Source organism: Macrotis lagotis, chromosome 2 (genome assembly GCF_037893015.1).
Source record: "Macrotis lagotis isolate mMagLag1 chromosome 2, bilby.v1.9.chrom.fasta, whole genome shotgun sequence".
NCBI classification, from domain to species: Eukaryota; Metazoa; Chordata; class Mammalia; order Peramelemorphia; family Peramelidae; genus Macrotis; species Macrotis lagotis.
Window position 1 is genome coordinate 146641285 of NC_133659.1, and position 23233 is coordinate 146664517.

Consider the following 23233-nt stretch of genomic DNA (forward strand, 5'->3'; position numbering starts at 1 on the left):
GATTTGGGAGTGATCTAATTTAGATTTTGTAACATCTTTACAGCTTCTTTTAACCTTGAGTACTTTTCTGGAAACATACTATTTATAGTTTTCTCATTTCCCTTTGTAATGTTTTGGAGATGAACTTGTACTCTAATCAGTGTTGTCTTTGGTTATCATATCACTTTCTACAAGCACCTAAGAGGTATGAGGCAGTTTCTGGCTTCTTTTGGTTGCCTTTATGTGTTGAATTTTAGACATTTTTCATTCACTAGGAACTAAGAATAGTTGATGTTTTTACTTTTCATTTCTTTTTTTGGGGAAAGCAGTTTGTTTAGATTGCATTGGAACTGCTGTACTCACATGCATTGTTCTTTCATCTTTAGTTTTTCTTCTAATATAGTTTTTGCTTTCACCTTTAACTAGTTGGTAATATAATTATACATTACACAGTTGATTCTGAAATGACTGCTACTTTAATAATAAGTTACTACCTGTATGCAAGATCTATTCAATTTTGTTTTTTTATGATGTCCTTGCCAGTTCCTATTTTTATTTTATTTTTTTATTCTGAATTTAAATACCCAAAAAAGCATTTCCCTATATACCATGTAGTTTTTATTTCAACATTCCAATTTTCACCAATCCAGTCTATCCCACACACTACTGCCAAAATAATTTTCCATAAGCACAGATTTGATCTTGAAATCCTCCCGCTAACTGAAGTCACTTCCTGTTGCTTTCAGAATGCTCCTCCAACACCGCTTGATCCCAATCTGTCTTTCCAACTCTAGTGGACTTTACTCCCCTTCCATACTCTTAAGATTCAGCCAACCACCTTACTCTCAGTTCATCATTTACAATTCTTCTCTCCATGCCTAGAGTCTACTCTCTTTTTATCCTTTTCTCATAGTGTTCCTTTATTAAGATGCATCTCCATTACCATCTTTTACAAGAACCCTTTCTGATCTTCTCAATTATCTGTGTCTTCCCTCCTTGTATTTAATTATACTATATCATATATTTATGTATTTTTTATTTCTTTTATTAGAACATAAGCTTATTGTGAGTAGTGATTGTTTGCTCTTTGGATTTGTATTACCAGTGTATAGCACAATGTTTAATCCAAATAGGTGATTAGATATCTGTTGAATGTACTTCATAAATTTAATGTGAGTCTATACAGTATGTTGAAGTCCTTCGTCTAGGTTGCCTGACATGTGTGTGTGTGGTATGTGTATTTATGTGCAAGAAAGAGAAATAACTGGCTCATCTTTTTTTTTTTTTTTAGGTTTTTTGGTAAGGCAAATGGGGTTAAGTGGCTTGCCCAAGGCCACACAGCTAGGTAATTATATTAAGTGTCTGAGACCGGATTTGAGCCCAGGTACTCCTGACTCCAGGGCCGGTGCTTTATCCACTATGCCACCTAGCCGCCCTCTCATCTTTTTTCTTATGCATTTTCTGTATGTTAGTTCTTACATCACCTTTTTATATATACAGAATAACATTTTTATAGGCCAAAGCAACTATTAAAATAGAGGACTAACTATTTTAGGTACTAAGGCAATTAATTAAATTAAAATTTAAATATAATTCTCCTGTTAAAGACTTCATACATGAAAGGTAATATATGTCTTGGAAGATTATTCTTTTCACTTCTCCTTCTAATCAGGAAGCCTGGGAAGATCTCTGTCTGATACCACCCAACCACCAGACTTCCTCCTTAAAAGATTGTAGTTCATGTGTCCCTTCTCTTCCTCTCCAGATCTCAAGTTATTTTCTTTGGTTCATTGCTTCCAGCTTGTACATGGTTATACTAGATCATAGAATCCACAGCTCTGGAAGGGTTCTCAGAGGTCATTTGGTCAAATCCTCATTTTTTACATAGAATGAAATGGGTACAGAGAATTACACAACTTCTCTAAGAACACAACTTCTCTCAGGTAGTAAGTAACAGAGCTTAGATTAGAATTCAGGTCTTGGACTATGCTCTGTTCTGGAATGAAAGCTTCTGGGGGTTGGCTCAAGGGGTTTCTCTTCTGCCCGTTCACAGGGCAGCTGTCTTTCTGAAAGAGGAAGACAAACTCAAAAATAGTCATTTGGCGTAGTCTCCACCCATGGGACCATCTTCTCATGCCTACTATCCTTGTTTATACCCTTATCATTTCTTGCATAGACTATTGCAATAGACTCCTCATTGGTTACCTTACTTCAAATCTCTCTGGTCCATCATCCATAGAGCTGCCAAAAGTGATTTCTTAAAGCACAGGTCTGACCACCTTCCTCCTTTACTGAGTAAGGTATTACTATAGAACCAACTATAAACTCCTTTTAATCCCCTTTGAAACCTAGTCCAAGATATCTTTTATCCTTAGTGGACATTATTCAATCAGTCAACAAAAACATTTATTGAGTACCTACTTGGCACTGTGCTAAGTGCTGGACATACAAAGAAAGGAAAAAGACAGGCCCTGACCACAAGGAGCTCACAGTCAAATGGAGGAGACAGCATATCACTAACTGAGCATATATAACTACATATAATGTAGTGTCAGGGAAGGCACTAAGATTGAGGAGGACTTGGAAAGGCCTCTTAGAGAAGAAGGGACTTTAGTTAAGACTTAGATAGAGCTAGGAAGCAGAGATGAGGAGGGATCAAGGCCTAGATATGGGAAGCAGCCAGTGAAAAAACTTAAAGTTGAGAGTTGGAGTGTTAAACATTGGTTAAACTTGTTATGGACAAAGTTGTTATGGTCAGTGTTGATGTCATTTTGTTTCTTTTATCTTTTTTTGATTTTCAGTTGTTGAAATAGTTCAGGGTTAAATCATTTAAAGTTATATACCTTATTTTTTCTCATTATTCTTTCTTTTAAAAATTAACTTGGAATTTTTGAGGAATTGGTATTCTTATTGTACACAAAAATATGACTCAGGTACAAGTCCCACATTAATAAAAAGTCCTTTCTAACTGTTAAATTATAATCTATTGCTTTATGGCACTCTTTTATACTTGCCATAACTATGATATAGCAATGTAGAACTTTTCATAATGTGCAAATCTTTGACCTTTCTTCTTACAGAACCTTTCTTTCCTATGTTTTCTCCCCATTCTCACCTATTCCTAATTTTGTACTGATGTCACCAAGTGTCAGAGTGTGTATGAATGTGTATGTATTTTTATTTGGATAGTCTCACCAAGTTCTTTATAGATTTCTCTACCATTTCATCTTATCAACTGAAAGTGATTACATTTCAGCTGTTCTCATGATAGTTTAAAAAAATACTTTTAGTATTATTTGATGACCAAAAAAATTCCTTGAAATAATGCTTCCTAATTTCCTGTGGGAGTACAATTACATTTTGTCAACACATTTCTTTGCTTTTTGAACACATTTCTTTGCTTCAAGGGGTCCCATCCTTTCATTTGATTGTAATTTTTTTCTCAAAATTTTGTTTATCTCTGTGGTGGCAAAGAAATGGAAACTGAGGGAATGTCCATCAATTGGAGAATGACTTAACAAACTGGTATGTGTATGTGATGGAACACTATTGTTCTTTTAGAAATCAGAAGGGATGAGAATTCAGGGAAGCCTGGAAAGATTTGCATGAACTGATACTGAGTGAGATGAGCAGAACCAGAACATTGTACACTCTAACAGCAACATGGGGGTGATGATCAACCTTAATGGACTTGCTTATACCAACAGGGCAACAGTCAGGCACAATTTTGGGGTATCTGTAATGAAGAATGCCGTCTGTATCCTGAGAAAGAATTGTGGAGTTTGAACAAAGACTAAGGATTATTACCTTGAATTTAAAGCAATGTTTTCTTATTATGTAATTCTTCTATATCTCATACTTTATTTTTCTTCCTTAAGGATACAATTTCTTTCTCATCACATTCAGCTTAGATCAGTGTATACCATGGAAACATTGTAAAGACTAATAGACTGCCTTCTGTGGTTGGGGGTGGGGTGGGAAGCAAGATTAGGGGAAAAATTGTAAAACTCAAAATAAATAAAACCTTTATAAAGTTAAAAAAAATTGTTTATAATTCATTCCCTCCAATAATACAGTATTTACACTCATTAGTCACTGAACAAAAACGTTAGATTTAGGTTATTGGCAGTCACATTGCTTTGTTGATGGTCTAAAAATTAATGTGGGGATCCATAATACCCCTCCATCCCCATTTCTTACACTTTATCACTATTAATATAAAATCAGAAAAGAACCATACAGATTGATGGCTGTTTTATATTTTTCTTAGTTTCATGGGTATTCATGTCTAAAAAAAAAATCAAGATCAGCTAGATGTTTTACTGGTGATATATACTTCTCTATAATTTTTCAGGTTGGACCTCAGAAAACAAAAATCTTTTCTTGGAGCCATACTCAAATTTTTTCCTAACATGATAGGACCTGCCAGAATTTTGTCTCTACTGAGAACATAGGATTATCTACACACTGTGATGAGTTTCAGAGTTTTGGCTTAGTGTATTGTTTTGAAAAATACAAAGGGGAAATATTCTGTATTAACTATATTTTCTTTACTACATGTTTATTAAAGAAGGCTAAACTATTTTTAAATCGGGTATTGTTTTGAATAAGACTTGTGAATTTAATTTGGTGTGTGCTTTTTGTTCTTTGACTAATATTTTCTATTCTCTTTGTTTTTTTTATTTTTTAAAGGTTAATTTAATGAGACCATGCCCTTTCTGGGCAGAAGATGGCCAATGTTCTATAAAAGACTGTCATGTGGAACCATGCCCAGAGGTATAAAACCAAGTGGAAATAAAGACTTGTCTTCCATATAGAAAAAGCTCTAGTTTTTATATCCAATAGGCCTGAATCTTTTGCCTTATATTTCTTGTGTTGATATTTTTTTTTTCTTGCAAGGCAATGGGATTAAGAGTCTTACCCAAGTTCACACAGCTAGGTAATTATTAAGTGTCTGAGTTCAAATTTGAACTCAGGTCTTCCTGACTCCAGGACTGGTGCTCTATCCACTGTACCACCTAGTTTCATATATTTTCCTTTTCTGCCTTGTAAAAAAGAGAGACAGATATTTTTATTAGCTGTTGAATTGGGAGTGTAGTGTAGTTCTCAAAACAGAGAAGCTAACTGCTCATCTGAGAATTTAAGTAATTATTTTGGCTATGTTACCTTCATGAACTAAAGTTAATGTATTTTATATACAAAAGAAATAATTCAATTATGACACCTGATTCTTGTGTTCAATTCTGAAAAGAGATTTGGAATTAATTTTATATATTGGCATTTTAGGATAAGAGCATCTAAAATGTTTACTAAAGTACTAATACAAGATAATTAAGAACAAATAATTTTGAGTTTGCCTTTCCTTATCTATCATAAACCAGTAATTTCTTTTCCCTCAATTCTAAATAGCTAAAAGATATAATTTTATATCACTTTCTCCTTTCTGCACCTCTCTTTCAGATATGTTTTGTTCTCCATAAAAATAGGAAAAAGACCTTAAGATTAATATAACTATTCACTAAGGGTGTGGGGAAACCACTTTGAAAATTTATTACCTCCAATTCTTTCCTCAAGAGTTATTTGGAAGATGTTTTTCCGAGTTATTCATGTGGTTAATCTTCTTGTCTGCCTCTTATTAAAAGTAGATCCTGGAGGCAGCTGGGTGGCAGAGTGGATAGAGCACCAGCCCTGGAGTCAAGAGGACCTGAGTTCAGATTTGACCCCACACACTTAATAATTGCCTAGCGGTGTGACTTTGGGCAAGTCACTCTTAACTCCATTGCCTTAAATAAATAATATAAAAAAATAGATACCTAATGGGATATTTCTTCTCAATATTTAGATATTTTTAAAACATTTAAAAATGTTGTTGGTTGTTTAAATAATTATGGAAATTTTTGTTTTGGTTTACTCTGTTTAGAAAATAATTTTATTGTTGCTTATTTTCATGATGCAATGAAGCCAGAATTTACTTTTTGTGATACAAAGAAAAATTACCAGACTTAAATAATTAAGGTCATTTTATTTTGAAGTTTACATTCTGCTCTCTACTTTTCACACTATTGGATAACAAGGGCACCATGGATCATAGATTTAGAGCTTAGAAGCCATTGAGTTCAGTCCCCCTTTGTTTTTTCAAATGAGGAAATTGAGGCATGGAGGGTAAGGATTTATCCAGGATCACACAGTTACCTGAGGCATGTCTTTCTGATTTCAAATCTAATATTCTGATATTTTAGCCACTTTGCCATACATAAATGAAGTACATAGATAATCTAGAGATTTTATTTTAATTATTAGTTTCATCTCCCTCAAATGGGTTAGGGATGATCAGAAACCTAAATCCATGACCAAGAATCAGAGAATACTGTAGATCTTAATGTTTAGCATTTTAATTTATTGATTTATCATGCCATAAAGCAGATTAGAATCCATGCAGCACTTTACATGGGTAGCTCTGTGATTCCATCAATCTAGACCCCTCCTCCACCTCTTAAGATTGTTACTTCTTTACCCTTACCCATTCTATTAGATTCTTGTATTTAACTTTTCATAAATCTTCCATAGCACTGGATATCTTCTCATTCTTTGAATAACTTGGAGGTATCAGTATATTACAGTGTGCATCTCTCATTCCTCATTCTTGTGGTTGGACTGACCTGTCTCCTTTTCTTGTTTAAAAGTTTTAATTCAGTACTTTATTATAACAGAAGTTACTGTGTGACCTCAAAGTCTTTGTCATAGGGGCAGCTAGGTGGCACAGTGGATAGAGCACCGGCCCTGGAGTCAGGAGGACCTGACTTCAAATCTGGTCTCAGACATTTAAAAATTACCTAGCTGTGTGGCCTTGGGCAAGCCATTTGCCTTGCCAAATCCTAAAAAAACCCCCCAAAGTCTTTGTCATAGGCCTTTAAGTATGGACCTGACACTTTAGCTTTGTCTCCATTTTCCTCATTTGAAATATGAAGATAATAATATCACCTACCTCCTAGGATTGTTTTGAGGATTCAGTGAGATGATATTTGTATCACATGTATTTGCTTGCCTTCATATGAAACAGGGTTTCAGGGCAAGAAAATGGCAGAAGGCATGTGATAAAACTTAAAATTGCTTGTTCCCTCATCTTTCCCTTTTCTTCCTCCTTTTGCACTTGTTCCCAGAAGGAATCTCTAAGTGTTGTTCTCTGTGACCATCTTCTTTAGTTATTTTTAGCTGAGCTCCCCCTAAGGTCTTTCTCTAATTAGCTCCCACATTGGTTTTTGCCCAGAGAAGGTAAAAAAACTCTCATTGTCATTGGGTTCAGTCCCAGAACAATCACCAAACAAGATTTCTTCGTTTTTTTCCTGTTTGACTGGAAATTCAGTTCTCTAATTGTCACACTAAACTAGGGACTCTCTTTGAGGTTATTGGTCCTTTACAACTGTATTCCTACAGACTTGTGGTGTTACAAATGCTTATCTAGGGATCTGGACTGTTCAAACTTAAGAGAATTCTCTGAATTAATTTCAGGTTCAGGTGCAGTGATTATAAATCTTAATTTCCTTCTTCCCTCTGAGATCTGAAAAGAGGAAACTAAGGGGACACTCAGAAGTTTTTTGAGCACTCAGAGTTCCCCATTTTTGAACTCTGAAATTTCTTTCTCTCATCAGAATCTGTCTTTTCACCTCTGTCTTGCAGCTCTAAATCCTGTTGTTCATGTTCACCATGACCTCTGAACCTAAACTGTTACTGAGTCTACCATAAGTTTGTTATGTGATTTCAACCGGACCATCCCTGCAGTACAGCAATCCTTTTATCTCCCTAATTGATAACTGTCTCATTAATTACATTGCTCTTCCAAACCTTTTTATTCTTCCTCAAACTTTCCAGTTTCTCTTCCCTAATCTTCTGAGCTAAGAACCTGACCTTGTACTTTACTGAAAAAAATTAGGCCATTTGCCCAGAGTTCTTTCTCCCTCCTCATCCTGCCATTCAGGCATTTCACTCATGTCTGACACTTTCTGACCCCATTTGGTGTTTTCTTGGCAAAGACACAGGAGTGGTTTGCCATATCCTTTTTCTAACTTGTTTTACAAATGAGAAAACTGAGGAAAACAGGGTTCAGTGACTTTTCCTAGCTGTGTGACTGGACATGTCTGAGGCCAGATTTGAACTCATGAAGATGAACCTTCCTGACTCCAGGCTGGACACTTTGCGCACTTTGGTGCCTCCCAACTACTCTCCTCGTCTTACATCATCTAAATACCTTATGCCATTTTCATGTCCTCAATCACTGTTTCCCACTAGGCACTTCTTGCCTAGTAAAACTTTTTTCTTTCCAGTTTTTGCAAGGCAATGGGCTTAAGTGGCTTGCCCAGGGCCACACAGCTAGGCAATTATTAAGTGTCTTGAGGCCAGATTGGAACTCAGGTACTCCTGACTCTAGGGCCGGTGCTCTATCCATTGCACCACCTAGCCACCCCAAGTAAAACCTTTTTATACACAGAAGTGATTCTGTTCCATCCCTCCTTCAGCAATTTACTCATTTTATCATCACCATTCCCTCACTTAATTTCATTCTCTCCCTGTCTTCCTGCAGCTTCTTTGCTGCCTGTAAACATGCCTACTATGTTCCCAATAACTCTGGAAAATAGATATTCTCCCCATTTTATAGTTGAGGCAACAAGAAATGTATTTACTTTCCCAGGGGCACACAGCTACTAAATGTCTGAGGTCAGATTATATCTCAGGTCTTCCTGACTCCAAACCCAGTTTTCTATCTTATGAACCACCTAGTTGCCCAGGGATGATTCCAGGCAGAATAATAACTTTCTCTGTGAAGTTGTCTCTTGGTGGTGATGGGAGACTGAGATATCCTTCAATAGGTGACCATGTGGTTGGCATTAGATCTCATTTTTTTTTTTGCAAGGCAAATGGGGTTAAGTGGCTTGCCCAAGGCCACACAGCTAGGTAATTATTAAGTGTCTTGAGACCGGATTTGAGCCCAGGTACTCCTGACTCCAGGGCCGGTGCTTTATCCACTGTGCCACCTAGCTGCCCCTAGATCTCTCTTTAATGGTGAGAGAGAATGTCTGAGTGTACCAGACTATTGAGTGATTTGAGAAAAGGTCACTTTAGGTAAGAGCTTTTCAATCTTTCGAGTATATTCACATAAGAAAGAAATAAGAGCTTAATTGCAATTAGCATATTTATTTCTCAAACATTCTCCATAGTTCTTTTTTTTGAAACAATCTTTTAAAAAAATTTTTTTATTTAAGGCAATGGGGTTAAGTGACTTACCCAAGGTCACATAGCTAGGCAATTATTAAGTGTCTGAGCCCAGGTTTGAACTCTGGTCCTCCTGACTAGGGCTGATGTTCTAGCCACTACACCACCCAGCTGCCCCTCCATAGTTCTTTGACTTTATATTTTTTTTAGGTTTTTTTTTTTAGGTTTTTTCCAAGGCAAATGGGGTTAAGTGGCTTGCCCCAAGGCCACACAGCTAAGTCATTATTAAGTGTCTGAGACTGGATTTGAACCCATGTACTCCTGACTCCAGGGCTGGTGCTTTATCCACTGCACCACCTAGCCGCCCCTCCATAGTTCTTTGACAAGATTTAGTGTATACGATCATTTTCCCATCCCATGTACCTATATGTTGTTAACCTAGAATCTCTCATTTAGATGATGATGGAAGGATTAAAGGATTCATACAAGTCACAGAGTTCAGAAACTAGTTAGTTTTTTGATTGGAGAGAGTGTCTAAAATTAGTAGGTAACTTTTTAACAAGGTATTTCATATGTTTCCCTCTTGATTCTAGGATCTAGTCAGGTGTTCTTGAAGATTTCTTAAACTATATGTAGATTTTATTTTTGGATCATGGCTTTCAGGTAGTCCAGTCAATGATTGTTAAATTTTTTTTTCTCAACAAGCTATTTTTGCTATGAAATATTCTTTTTTTTTGACTTTGTATAACTATTTCTTATTGTCTCATAAAGTCATAGGCTTCTCTTTGGTCCATTCTAATATTCAAGGAGTTTGCTGCTTGGGCAAGGTTTTGTACCTCTTGTACCAATCTCTTAATTTCCTTTAGAATTCCAGTTCTTTCTTCCACGACTTAAACATTTTTTCCAGTTTTTTCCTCCAGCCCTCTCATTTCTCATTTCATTTATAAAAATCTTTGTTAAAAAACCCAATAGCAACTCTTGTTTTATACTTTTCTAGAATTTTAGTTGATTTTGTGCCCAAGCTGTATTTTTCTTTATAGTTGTTTTGGAGTTACTCACTTCTTTTGGGTTTGTGTCTTGAGCACACCTGTCACTGTAATACTTTTTTATGGTGATACTCTTTTCAGGTCTCATTCAGACAGGGCTTGAAGTTGGTACTGAAACCCTTTTCTGTATTTCCCATTAGAACTACATTACTTCTTGCTTGGTTCTAAATTTGTACCTCTCAAGAGTCTTTCCCTTGAATTGGAGTTCTTGGCAAGTCACCATGTTCCTGATTAGACACCTCCCTCTCCCCCATCACTTATTGAAGAAAAGAGCTTTGTGAATTTAGGATCAGATAGAATTGAAAAGTTGAACCAATATATATTTTTGAAAATATGTAAGAATTGAATATACTTCTGTTTTTCTTTACTTTTAAGAGCAAAGTTCCAATGGGAATTAAAGCTGGGAGTGCTAATAAGGTACGTACATTTTCTTTTCTGAACTAATACAGCGTTTTGATTAAGTAAAATCTTATTACTTATCTATTTATCTTAATAGTGATAGTTTTTGGAATTTACAGAGTTAATAGAGAGTAGAGAGAAATTTTGTTTCATTTACAGGGACTGACTTCTACAAACCATAGGATTTCAGCTAGAGTAAATCTGTCTGAGTAAAGGCAGTGACTCACATACATCTTCTCCCAAACTTCTCCAAACACCTTTAAATGATTCTAAATAAATTCTAGTGAACCTTTAAAAAAGATGGAGTGAAACAATTTCCAGCCCAAGACAAGAACCAAGACAGTTGCCAGGGTGAGAGAGGAGTGCAATCTGGGGCGGGGGGGTCACAGACTGGGCCCCAGGAAACCATGAGAGGCCTTGAGATGACTGATTCAGTGGCAGTTTCCAGACCTCTCAGCTCACAAATAGCAAGGGGATTGGATATTGGGTCCGGAGAGAGAGACAGAGACGGAGACAGACAGACAGACAAGAGACAGAGACAGACGAGAAAACTATCCCTAGATATACATCTTGAAAAAGCCCTAAACCTTTTTGACAGAATGCCTTGAAAAGCCAAATTGATCAAATGGTATAAGATAAAGATAAGAACTCTCCTAAAAAATTGAATTGGCCAAATAGAAAGGAGGTACAAAAACTCACTGAAGAAAATAATTCCTTAAAAGTTAGAATTGGACAAGGTAATCAAATTATCAAAGTCAAAAGAATGAAAAAAATAGAAGACAATGTGAACTATCTCAGTGAAAAAGCAAATGACAATGTGAAATATCTCATTGGAAAAGCAGTTTCAAAAGAGAATTGAAACTACTTGCAAATCATGATCAGAAGAAGAACCTAGACATTTTTTTTCAAGAAATTATCAAGGAGAAAACTGCCTTGATATTCTAGAACCAGAGGGTAAAATAGAAATTGAAAGAATTCATGGATCACCTCCTGAAAGAGATTCCAAAATGAAAATCCTAGAAATATTATAATCAAATTTTAGATCTTTCAGATCAAAGAGAAAATATTGCAATCAGCTAAAAAGAAACAAATCAATTATTATGGAGCCAGAGTTAGGATGACACAAGATTTAACAGCTTCTATATTAAAAGATCTTTTGGAATATGATATTCCAGAGGGCAGAAGAGCTAGAATTACAAGATCACCTACCCAGCAAAACTGAGTATTCAGTGAAATAAAAAATGTTCAAGTGTGCCTGATAAAAAGACCTAAGCTGAATAGAAAATTTTATTTTCAAATACAAGATAAAAAAGAAGCATAAAAAGATAAACAAGAAAGAGAAATCATCATATATTCCTGTATAGGAAAATTATATTTATAACTCCTAAAAGCTTTCTCATTATTAGGGCAGTTAGAGTAGTATGCATAGACAGAATACTGAGATATGAATTGAAAATGATGTTATGATAATATAGAAAAATAAAATTAAGGAAGGCTAAAGAAGAATGCACTTGAGAAAGGAAGGGTAAAGGGAGAGGTAGAATGGGACATTATCTGACAAACCTAAACAAGATTTTACAGTGGAAGGGGGGAAAGGTAGTAAGGAGAGTACATAAACCTTAATTTCATGGTAATTGATTCAGAGAAGGAGTACTATACACACTCAATTGGGTATAGAACTCTATCGTATACAGGAGGAGAATATAGGAAGGAGAGGATAGTTTGGGGTGAGGTAAGAGTCAGAAGCAAAACACATTTGAGAATGGGTGGGGTGAAAGGAGTAGAACAAAAGGAAAAATAGAAAAGGACAATGACAAATATTAGAAGGGGATATGAGAAAATTAATACTAATGTATTATTGATGAATTTGTATACTGATTCAGCCATTCTAGAGAAAAATCTGAACCGAGCTCAGAGGTCTTTTCATACCCTTTGACCTAGCAGTGCCACTACTAGGTCTGTTTCCCAAAGGGATTAAAAAAACAAAAAGGAAAGGGCCTATGAGTTCAAAAAATAAGCATCTCTTTTAGTGGTGGCAAAGAATTGCAAATTTAGGGGGTTTGGAGAAATAACTGAAGAAGTTGCTATATGCGATTGTGATGAGAACTGTTATGCTTTATGAAATGATGACCAGGTTCAAAAAACATGGAAAAACACATATGGTCTGATACAAAGTGAAATGAGTAGAACCAAAAGAACATTGTACACATTAAAAGCAATATTGTATGATATTCCATCATAAATTGCATTGCTGAGAATAGCTATGTTATTCATTATAGACAATTCTGTAGCACTTAATTAAGGTGAATGGTAGTGTGACCATCTCCAGAGAAATAGCTCCAGAGCCTGAAAGAAGACTGAAAATAGTTTTTTTCTTTGCTTTTCTTTATTTTTCTTAGAAACTTTCACAGAATGACTTACATGGAAATGCATTTTCATGTAGACTGCACATGTAGAACCTTTGTCAAATTACTTGCCTTCTCAGTGAGGGGAGGGGGAGGGAAGGAATGAATTTGAAACTCAAAATTTGAAATATTGTTTTTGCATGTTAATGAGTAAAAAGTGAAATATTAAGATTTTTAAAGAAGAGTAATTCTGTCCCAGAAAACTTAACTCTTTATAAGCAATAGTCATATTTAGTGCAAGTAATGTGCTGTTTGCCTTATTTCCTTAAGTATAATATAGTATAATTCCTTAAGTATAATATAGTATAATTCCTTAAGTATAGTATAAGCTTTTGAAATTACTTAGGCTTGACTTTCTGGTATTACTGTTCTTTGGTGAATTCATTGCTAACCACTTATTACTGGAAAAAAATTGTAGACCATGCCAACTCAGTAAGTAATCCCTGTCATGCAGATTTAGGTTAGTATCTATTGAAAATAACTTGTCATTTCCAAGTTTAAGTTGTTATCAATAGTAAATAATTGTCAATATCTTTTGAGCAAGTTGAATGTAATGTATAGATTTTATTTGAATTTCTAGCTATTTACTTATTTTCTATTTTCCACATGGACTACCTAGTTTCAGGGCATTTAATTTTTTTTTCTTCCAAAGTAGTCCTCAATTTTGTAATGTGTGAATATTTACTTTTAAAATTAGGCATACAGGATTAGCAAGATAAAGTCTGTCCATTGGCAGGTTATATTCTCTTGCAAGTATGTTATGATGTTTTACTTATAGGATGATACTAAACTCATCATTCTGCACACAGCAAATTTATTCTGCTTGACTATATTTTAAATTTGTTTAAAATGTTAAGTAACAATCATTGTTAGATTTATCTGTGAATTTTATTGCAGTATTCAAAAGCAGTAAATAATACCAAAGAAATAGAAGACTGTGAACAAGCTAACAAGCTGGGAGCAATTAACAGCACATTGAGGCAAGTCGTATTTAAGTAGCATTACTTTTTATATAAGAAATCTGTTTTCTCTTATGATGATATACAAGTTTTGTCAAGCTCTAATTAAGGTTCCCACTAAAGTTCCAATTAACACTTAAGAATGATAGGAGATGGGGCAGCTAGGTGGCTCAGTGGATAAAGCACTGCCCCTGGAGTCAGGAGTACATGGGTTCAAATCTGGTCTCAGACACTTAATAATTACCTAGCTGTGTGGCCTTGGGCAAGCCACTTAACCTCATTTTCCTTGAAAAAGCCTAAAAAAAATGATAGGAGAGGTTACAGATACTTCATAACAGCTTTCTTTGATTTGCCTGTGTGTATGTGAGTGTATGACTGTATGTATACATGTCCATACATACATGTATAGTTTGAAGGTCCAGAGGGGACCTGAGGGAACCTGCCATTTTCACTGGGACCAGTAGGTGGCAGCAGTAGCCTAGCTCAGGGTCTCTTCTCATCAGTGGCTAGAGAGGCTAGCCAGGTTAGAAGGGTCCTCAGTTCACAAATGGAACAATTTGGCAAATTAGCAAGAGAGCTTTAGCAAGTAAAATGGAAGAAAAGACTAGTAAACAGTTGTTAAATTTTGAGGCATTAAGTCATTGGTATTGAGAATTAGCAGAACACCAAAAAATAGAACATTCAAAAAGCATTTAAGTGTTTGCAAGGTTCCCGGGAGCTGTGATGAGTACTAGGACTCCAAATATTAAGGGCTTGCTTTCTAATGGAAAGAAACCAAGCACATATAAAAGTATATGAAGAAGAAATATAAATGGACACAAGGTTGTTTGGGAGTGATACACTCACATCTCAAGGCATAAGATGAGGCTTCATAGAAGAGGTGATGCTTTAGCTTAATCTTAAAAGAAGAGGAAGACCACTTTGAGGCAGAGGTGTGGAGAGCATGCATTTATAGCCTGTAGAGGTATTGATATGAGGATATGAGTGATATAGATGAGAAACAAAGGGAAGGCTACTTTAGCTGTTGTGATAATGTGGAGAGGGAAGTAATGGCCAGTAAGACTAAAAAGAGGTTGAGGCCAGGTTAGGAAATGTTTCAGAAGCTAAGTGGAGGAATGTTTAACTTATCCTAGGGGCAGTAGGGAGCCATTGGTCATATCTACATCTAAGGAAAATTCCTTTAGCAGTATGTACAGTATTCTAGAATAGATTTGAGACTAAAGGCTGGAGACCAGTTAGAAGGCTGTTGCAGTAATACTGATGAGAGAGAATGAGGTCCTGAACAAATGTGGTATTGTGAATAGAAAGAAGTCAGATGAGAAAAATTGCAGAAGTAAAAACAGCAAGATTTGTCAAATGATTAGATATATTGGGAAAGGAGGTTCAAGGAGTCAAGGCATTAGGCACTATTAGGTACAAAGACTCTCTTCTCTAAATAAACTTAAATTCTAGTTGGATAGATGAGTACATTTAAAGATATATGCAGTATAAATATAAAGTTAGTAAATACATATATACAAAGAGCTTACATACCAGGTAGTTTTGTAGGAAAGTGAGAGGGATTCTTACAGAATATTTTCTGTGATCATTTAAGATGAATCTTAAAGGAAAAGCTGGATTCAGAAAAGGAGGTAAGGAGAGTACATTCCAAGTATGGACGGAAATAGTAAGAAAAAATATTTAGATGGAAGATAATGTCACAAATGAAGAACAGAGAAAAGCAGTTTTGGTAGATTGTAGAATATGGTAGCTGTCCATTAAAGATGGACAATTAAGACTAGGTTGTATAGAACCTAAAAAGCTAAATAAAGGAATTTTCATTTCATCCTGAAGCAATAGTAATCCACTCAAGTTTATTGTGTAGTATAGTTACATATTTGTAAGCTGTGTGGGGAGGGGGAATGAGAAGTATAGGATTATGGTACTAGAAGAATAATGATGCCACCAATAGAAAAAGAAGTTTGAAAAAGTCTAGACTTGGGGGCAAAAGTAATGAGTTTAAACTTCTTAAAATGAGTTTAAGATATTTCTGATATACCCATTTGTGTAGTGTCTATTAGATAACTAGTCGACTGAAGCCCAGGGGAGAGACTAAGGTTGGATACCTTTTGAGTGATCTGCATAAAAATGATAATAAAACATATGGGGGTTTCTGAGTATAGAATTTCCACAATAGAGAAGAAAGAAGGGGGTCTAGGTCTAGAATAAAACCTTGGAGAAATACCCACATTTACGGGTAAGGTTGATGAGCTAAAAAGGGAGATTGAGGACTAGATAGACAGGTAGGAGTTGTGTGTGTATATTTGTTATAAAATGGTCTGCCAATTAAAATAAATTATTTGATTGATATTAGTGATATTTTTATTGTAGCTCTTTACTAGAATTTTTTTATGTTATACAAATTTTATTACTGGATGATTTTTCATGTAAAATACATTATTATTCCTTAAGCTTATCATAGCCAACGAATGGATGGATTTGTAGCTTGAAATTACTTTTTGGAATTAATTTTACTCACATTTGATATTGAGACAAGGAAACTTTCAAATCTAAATTTAATCATTTTTCTTTTGATTTTTTTTTTCCCCCTGCAGTAATCAAAGTAAAGAAGCTTTCATTGATTGGGCAAGATACGATGATTCACAGGACCACTTTTGTGAACTTGATGGTAATAAAATAGGCCTATTTAAATTATATCAAATTAAATTTTTATTTTAGAAAGTAAGTGGTTAAAAAGGAGGGGTCTTCTGCTGTAGTAGATAGAGTACTGTTCTCAGAGCCAGGAAAACTTGGATTCAAATCTCACCTTTGATCCTTAATAGCTGATTTAACCTGATAAGGCACTTAACCTCTAATTACCCTAGGCATATCTCTTGACAGTAAAATTCAGTGAAGGTGCCAAATTGTATTGGTAGAATAAGTTTCTTCATCTGACATTTCTGTATACCCTTGAAGTCACAGGTCTAGTCTCTGTCCACATTCCCAATATCTGAGTTGTCAAACACATTGAATCACTTCAGGCTCAGTGATGCCTGAACCTAAGTGAAATTTAATTGGGAAATATTTAACAAAACAAAAATAAAATACGATGTGTTTTAAATAAAATCCACATTATGTGAATTCAGCTTGCTGTGAAGTCTCTGTCACTTCTTCCAGCATTTTCTAAAGGGTAAAAGGAAACTGAAATTCAGGTCTCCTTAACAGTTTCTTGAGGCATCAATATGATAGAACTTTAGTCAAGGATTGTGACTATGACTGGGCAAATGAATAGTCACAGAGAGCTTCTGATGTGATTTTAAATGGGAAAGAGAAAAGGATTAATTTCAGTATAAAACATAAGAGTCAATTGGTAGCATATTTGTAAGATTACAGTATGTTATATGTATATGAAGTGTTTCAAATAGTTTAGTAAAGAAGAATGCTAGAGAATTATATTAGATATAATAAAAACATCATTATGGGTATGTTCTGTTAAATACCTAAATAGTATAGTGAGCAGTTGAAGCACTAAATGTTCTTAACATTTAGTTCTTTCAGGAATTGAAATACTTTATTTTTTCTTTGCTAAGAAATTTAGAAGAACATGTTTAGATGATCATATTTCTGTGATATCCTACACATCCAAGCTAGTTCTTGACTTTGTTTCTCTTGAGTTTTCAAAATAAAAAGATAATTGCTAAAAGATTATTTTTTATTACTTCCCCGTTTCTCATTCTGTCTGGTCTTACATATAGTGAAATACTGATTATCTTCTTGTTTCCTTTTTGACAACTTGCATTGGTTTTTAAAATACAGTAGTCAACATTTATATGGTTATTTCCTCTATGCTAAGACTTATGCTAAGTACTTTACATTTATTATCTTAATTGATCCTTCCAACAACCCTGGTAGTGTGCTATTATTATCCCATTTTGCAGATGAGGAAACTGAGACAAATTGAGGCTAAGAGACTTGTCAACAGCTAGTAAGTGTCTAAATTCTTGTGCTCTATCTGGTGCCATCCAACTTCTTCAGTTAATTGTAATTAATAATAATGGTCACAGGTCTGTCTTTCTGTCCACTCCCCTACCCAGAAATCTTCATTTGCTCTCTGTTGCCTCTAGGATAAGACTCGAACTCCTCAGCCCATCATTTGAAGCTCTTCATGGTCTGACCTCCTCCTTCCTTTCCAATATTGCTCTCCTTCATGCAATCTCCATTTTTTTGAAACTACCTAGCTAGCTATTTCTTTCTGAGTCTTTGCATAATATGTCCCCGGAATTGATTGTGTCTACTTGTTATAATTCATAGTTTCTCTAACTTTCTACGTGAAATCTTTCCTAATTCTCTAGGTAGTGCTCTCCTCCTAATACCACTTTTTATTTACTTATCCTGGTATTCCCCTTAAAAATACAAGTTTTTTGAGGAAAGGGATTATTTTATTTTTGTTTTTGAATCTTTATTATTTAAATAGCACAATAACTTTTACATAGTATGCAGTTAAATGTTAAGTTGAATTTTCAGTTCTTCTACAGATAAATACCGTATATGATGTTTCCATCACTTTAAAAATTTTTTAACATAATAGGAAAGGCTCATTTCTTTACATTGAACCATAAATAATACAAATGGATCATATGTCTACCAGGAATTACCATTCAGAAATATATTTAGTTCATAGATGATAACCCAGTTTTTCTATAAGGGACTATTGCGTTCTAGCAACTAGAATCATAGAATTTTACATTGTGAAAAGACCCCAGTGGCTATCTAGTCTAGTCTGTGGCTTCACTTTCTTTTCCAAAACTTTGTTTTTTGGATTTTTAAACCGGAATATATTGAACATGCTTTCGATGAGTAATTGTGCAACCTTAGAAAACTGATCAAAATTTCAACTGAGACAAATACAAGGTGCTATTATTAAAAGCAGAACTTGAGGATAAAGTTTGGTCAGAAATATAATAGTCTAAGTAAGATGGTTTGGTCAGAGATATTTGAATAAAATAGGATATTAGGATTTAATTGCCCAACTAAATTTTAAAGATGTCACAGATTTGGTGGAAGATTGTTGCTACCTTTGCATGTACCCAGGATTGTGTTCAAGAAACAATGTTACATTATTTACATAAATGATAGTCAACTGATTTTCATCTATATTTAAATCTACATTTTAAATGAACTTTGTATTATCTTAAGCTTTGAATCAGGGTTAAACTTTTCCCCCTCAAACTAGGAAAAAACCTTTTTTTTGTTAATTTAGAAGTGAGATTACATTTATATATGTGCATGTTTTGCTTATGGATATAAAATTTATCATGCATTTTATCTAAAGAAAGCCCTCCATATGAAACATGTCAGCTTGCAAAGAGGCCTGCTAAGTACAGAAAAAAAAACTTGATTTAGGACTTAGAGTGGTAAAATTTAACAAATACTTAAATAGTATGTTCCAAAGAAAATTAAACAAAATGGTGACTTTTTTATGTTTTAACATTAAAATTTTATTTTGTTATCTGTACTGTTTTTAAAAACCACATAATAGGTTTTAATCTGTTTTTTCAGTTCAATAAAAAGTATTTTAAAGATGAACAATTATTATTTTTTAACTTTTAAACTGTTCTCTATAGTTTGGCAGTGCCTGCCTGACAGTTTGGAGGTGTTTATATTATATCTGTTAACATATAGTGAAAACTCTCCCTAAAGTGCTAATTTTAGAAATAGAAATAATAATGCCCACCTTGTTCTTATTGTATATGTTGTAAAATAAGTGATAATTTATTTAACCTCCAAATATAAATAAATCTAACAATGAGTATACTATATGGTTTTATTATATTTATTGTGTCATAAGTCCTCCATTAGAAGGACCTCTGAGCTTCTGGAAACCATGAGCTAAATCTTTTATTTAACTTTTGACTTGGCATGGGCAGTGTCCACAAAAAAATGGGGAGGCCCACTTAGGTGGGAGATGACCTGGGATACTGGATGCTGTAGGCTAAAAAAAGGGGAAGCTAGGTGGCGCAATGGATACAGCACTGGCCTTGGAGTCAGGAGGATAGGAGTTCACTTCTGACCTGTCACTTGATTTTTACAAGCTTTTTGACCATGGGCAAGTCACTTTAACCCTGATTGCCTCACAGTCCAGGGCCATCTCCATTAGTCTTGATTCTTATCTGGCCACTGGACCCAGATGATTCTGGAGGAGAAGTAAGACTAACATAGCACTTCCTCACTCATACTCAATTCATGTGCTTGTCATGACATCAACTCCCTTGATGTCATGGCCTTCTTCAAGAGCAAAGGTCAACCATCATCATCATTCAGATATGTATACATTTAATGGAGAAAACATAAGATTTGTAACATATAAATATAAATATTAAAGTAGGTTTTGCCTCCCATAGATCTTTTTTTGTTTATATTCTTAAAATTCATATTTTTTTTTTTGCAAGGCAATGGGGTTAAGTGGCTTGCCCAAGGCCACACAGCTAGGTAATTATTGTCTGAGGCTGGATTTGAACTCAGGTACTCCTGACTCCAGGGCCAGTGCTCTATCCACTGCACCACCTAGCTGCCCCCCCAAATTCATAAATTAAAAAAAAAATTTAATAGGAGGGAACATGTACAATTAAAAAGAATGATAATGAAATAATTTCAGAGGAAAATAGTGACTTTTTTCCTTATTAAGTTATGCTAATTTTATAAGTATGCTTCTGTATGCTTCTATATCATAATTATTCATATGATGCTACTATTTTTGGGCCCATTATATATATATATATATATATATATATATATATATATATATATATATATATGTAAAAAATATTTAGCATCCTTTGACATAGTTTGGTATTTTTTGTGTTACTAAGTTTAATCAATAAATGGGATGAGACTTATAATTCAGAATTATTTCTTGTTCAGATGAGAGATCTCCAGCTGCCCAGTATGTGGACTTGTTGTTAAACCCAGAGCGTTACACAGGATACAAAGGGCCCTCTGCATGGAGAGTGTGGAATAGCATCTATGAAGAAAATTGTTTCAAGTAATGGTCAAGGGATAAGAAATGGGAGGGTAATTATTAGTATGTATATGTGTTTTGAAAATGACACTCTTGTCCCCTAAAACTCATTTTCTTTCTTTTTTTTCAGGCCTCGATCTGTATATCGTCCTTTGAATCCATTGGCACCTAGCTGGGGTGGGTTTTTTTTTTTTAAAACATTTGCATCTACTTACTTAGGACTACCTTCAAACTGATCTTACCCTTTTAGTAAATGGATAAAATAATAACTGAGGATTTTACACATAGTAATAAAATAATAACTAGCATTTATGTAGCACCTTAAAGTTTGCAAAAAGTAATCTGTAGTAATGTTTTTATCCTTAAAATAACTCTGTGATGTAGGTGCTATTATCCCATATTTTAAAGATGAAAAAACTGAGGTAGACAGATGTTAAGTGACATGTTCAGGGTCACATCTGAGGCCAGATTGAATCTAAGGCTTCATGTTCTATCCTTTGTCACCTAGCTGTTATTACATAGCAATTATTATAACAACTGGATAATTCTCAACATCTTCTGTTCCTTTTCTTCTGCTGCTTCTTCTGCAGAAGCAGGAATTGCCACCACAAGACTGAGAGCTGTTTTATATTGTTTTTTAAATCAGATGATTCTTAGCACTTTCTACCTCTCTGAACTGTGCCACTGTTATGGAGAAGATACCACACCAGGACTAAGTTATTTTTTTTGGTTTTTTATCTTCCCATTTCATGAGTTCTCATGAGCCAAACATTACTCAAGTAACCATCCTGTTCTAAGTGAGACTATGGAAAGCTATGTCTGTTGTTGGAACAGTGCTTTCCAATGTGAGAAAGGCTTGTAGGTTTATATACTGCTGATTCTGCCCTTGTAAACTCAGGGTTGTCCCCTTTCCACAGTGAAGCATTAGAATGGGGCCATCTGGAGGCTGAAGATTTGTACTTTAAAAGTGTGTGTTTAGATTGTCTTTTTTGCAGAAGGACTCATTTGTGAAGGGAACTGTTCTCCTTCCTGGCCTCTTTTCCTTATTCTCAAAGAACCTCAGATTTGTAAGTCAAGTCTAACTTCTTTATTATTGAGAGCCCCTTCTAACCCTTCCTTTGATAATTGTCCTTTAAATTTTGCTCAAAGATCTCCAATGAGAGAAAGCATTCCCATCCTTTTCCACTTTGGAATAGCATTTAATCATTCAAAAAGTTTTCCAAATATCCTTTATAGATGAGGAAACAGTGACCCATTTAGGTTAAGCACCTTGCCCAAAATTACCCGAGTCCACTAACTTCAAATCCAGCCCTCTTTCATGTAACAGTCACTTCTCTACTCCTTCCTAAAACATTCTCATTTTTTCTACCAGTCTTCATATCCCAGTTGCTTTCCTAGAAACTCTCAAAATTGTCAGTGACCTTCCTTAAAGTGTGTTGTCAAAAAATGAGTTCAGTAGTCCACAGGTGGAAATGAGATTAAAGGATGATCCATGTTCTTAATGAACTCATAGGAAAGACAATGTATAAACAAGATACAAGATAAATGGGAAAAAATGACTAGAAGGAAGAAATTGGTGAAGACCTAGTAAAGGGTGAGATTTTAGCTATCTTGAAGGAAACCAGGAGATAGAGATGAGGAGGGACAGAATCCTAAGCTTGGGAGATGGCTAGTGAAAGTCTGGGATCAGGAGGTAGAGAATTTTGTTGGAGAAATAGAAAAGATGCCACTTTGCCTGGATCACAAGAGTCCATGGGAATAATAAGGTCTTAAGAAAACTGGAAAGATAGGAGCTGTCTAGTTTATGAAAGACTTTAAACAAATAAAGAGTATTTTTCTATTTGATCGTGGGAGGGCTAGGAAGCCACTGGAAATTATTAAAAAGGGAGGCAACATGGTCACACCTGTACTTCAGAATAAATTTGACAACTAAATAGAGAATGGACTGAAATGGAGAGACTTGAGATACTGACATTCAATCAAAAGGCTTTTGCAATAATCCAGGGCAAAACACACTAGGACTCCAACCTTTCTTTACCGTGGATGCTCTTCTTGTCAGTGCAATCTAGGATTGCTTTAAATTTTTTTGTCTCCCATATACTGTTGACTCCTTATGAGTTTGTACTTCACTTAAAGCTCCCACAATTTTTTCTGATGAATCACTATATAACTATGCTTCTTTTTTGCTCTCTTTTTTTTGGTAGTCTCTTTTTAGAAAGTAATTTGGTCTAATACATTAGT

At 34.9% G+C, this 23233-nt stretch overlaps 1 protein-coding gene across 3 annotated transcripts in view; it reads left to right on the forward strand.

The window, feature by feature from the left end:
- The window catches only part of ERO1B (endoplasmic reticulum oxidoreductase 1 beta), a 65312-nt gene that overhangs the window by 9505 nt on the left and 32574 nt on the right, over window positions 1-23233 (forward strand). For all 3 annotated transcript variants that reach the window (XM_074222959.1, XM_074222957.1, XM_074222958.1), the window contains exons 3-8: window positions 4672-4755; window positions 10608-10649; window positions 13934-14016; window positions 16590-16663; window positions 20896-21016; window positions 21123-21169. In XM_074222959.1, coding sequence (XP_074079060.1) covers window positions 4672-4755; window positions 10608-10649; window positions 13934-14016; window positions 16590-16663; window positions 20896-21016; window positions 21123-21169 — 451 coding nt within the window. The remainder of the gene's footprint in view (window positions 1-4671; window positions 4756-10607; window positions 10650-13933; window positions 14017-16589; window positions 16664-20895; window positions 21017-21122; window positions 21170-23233) is intronic.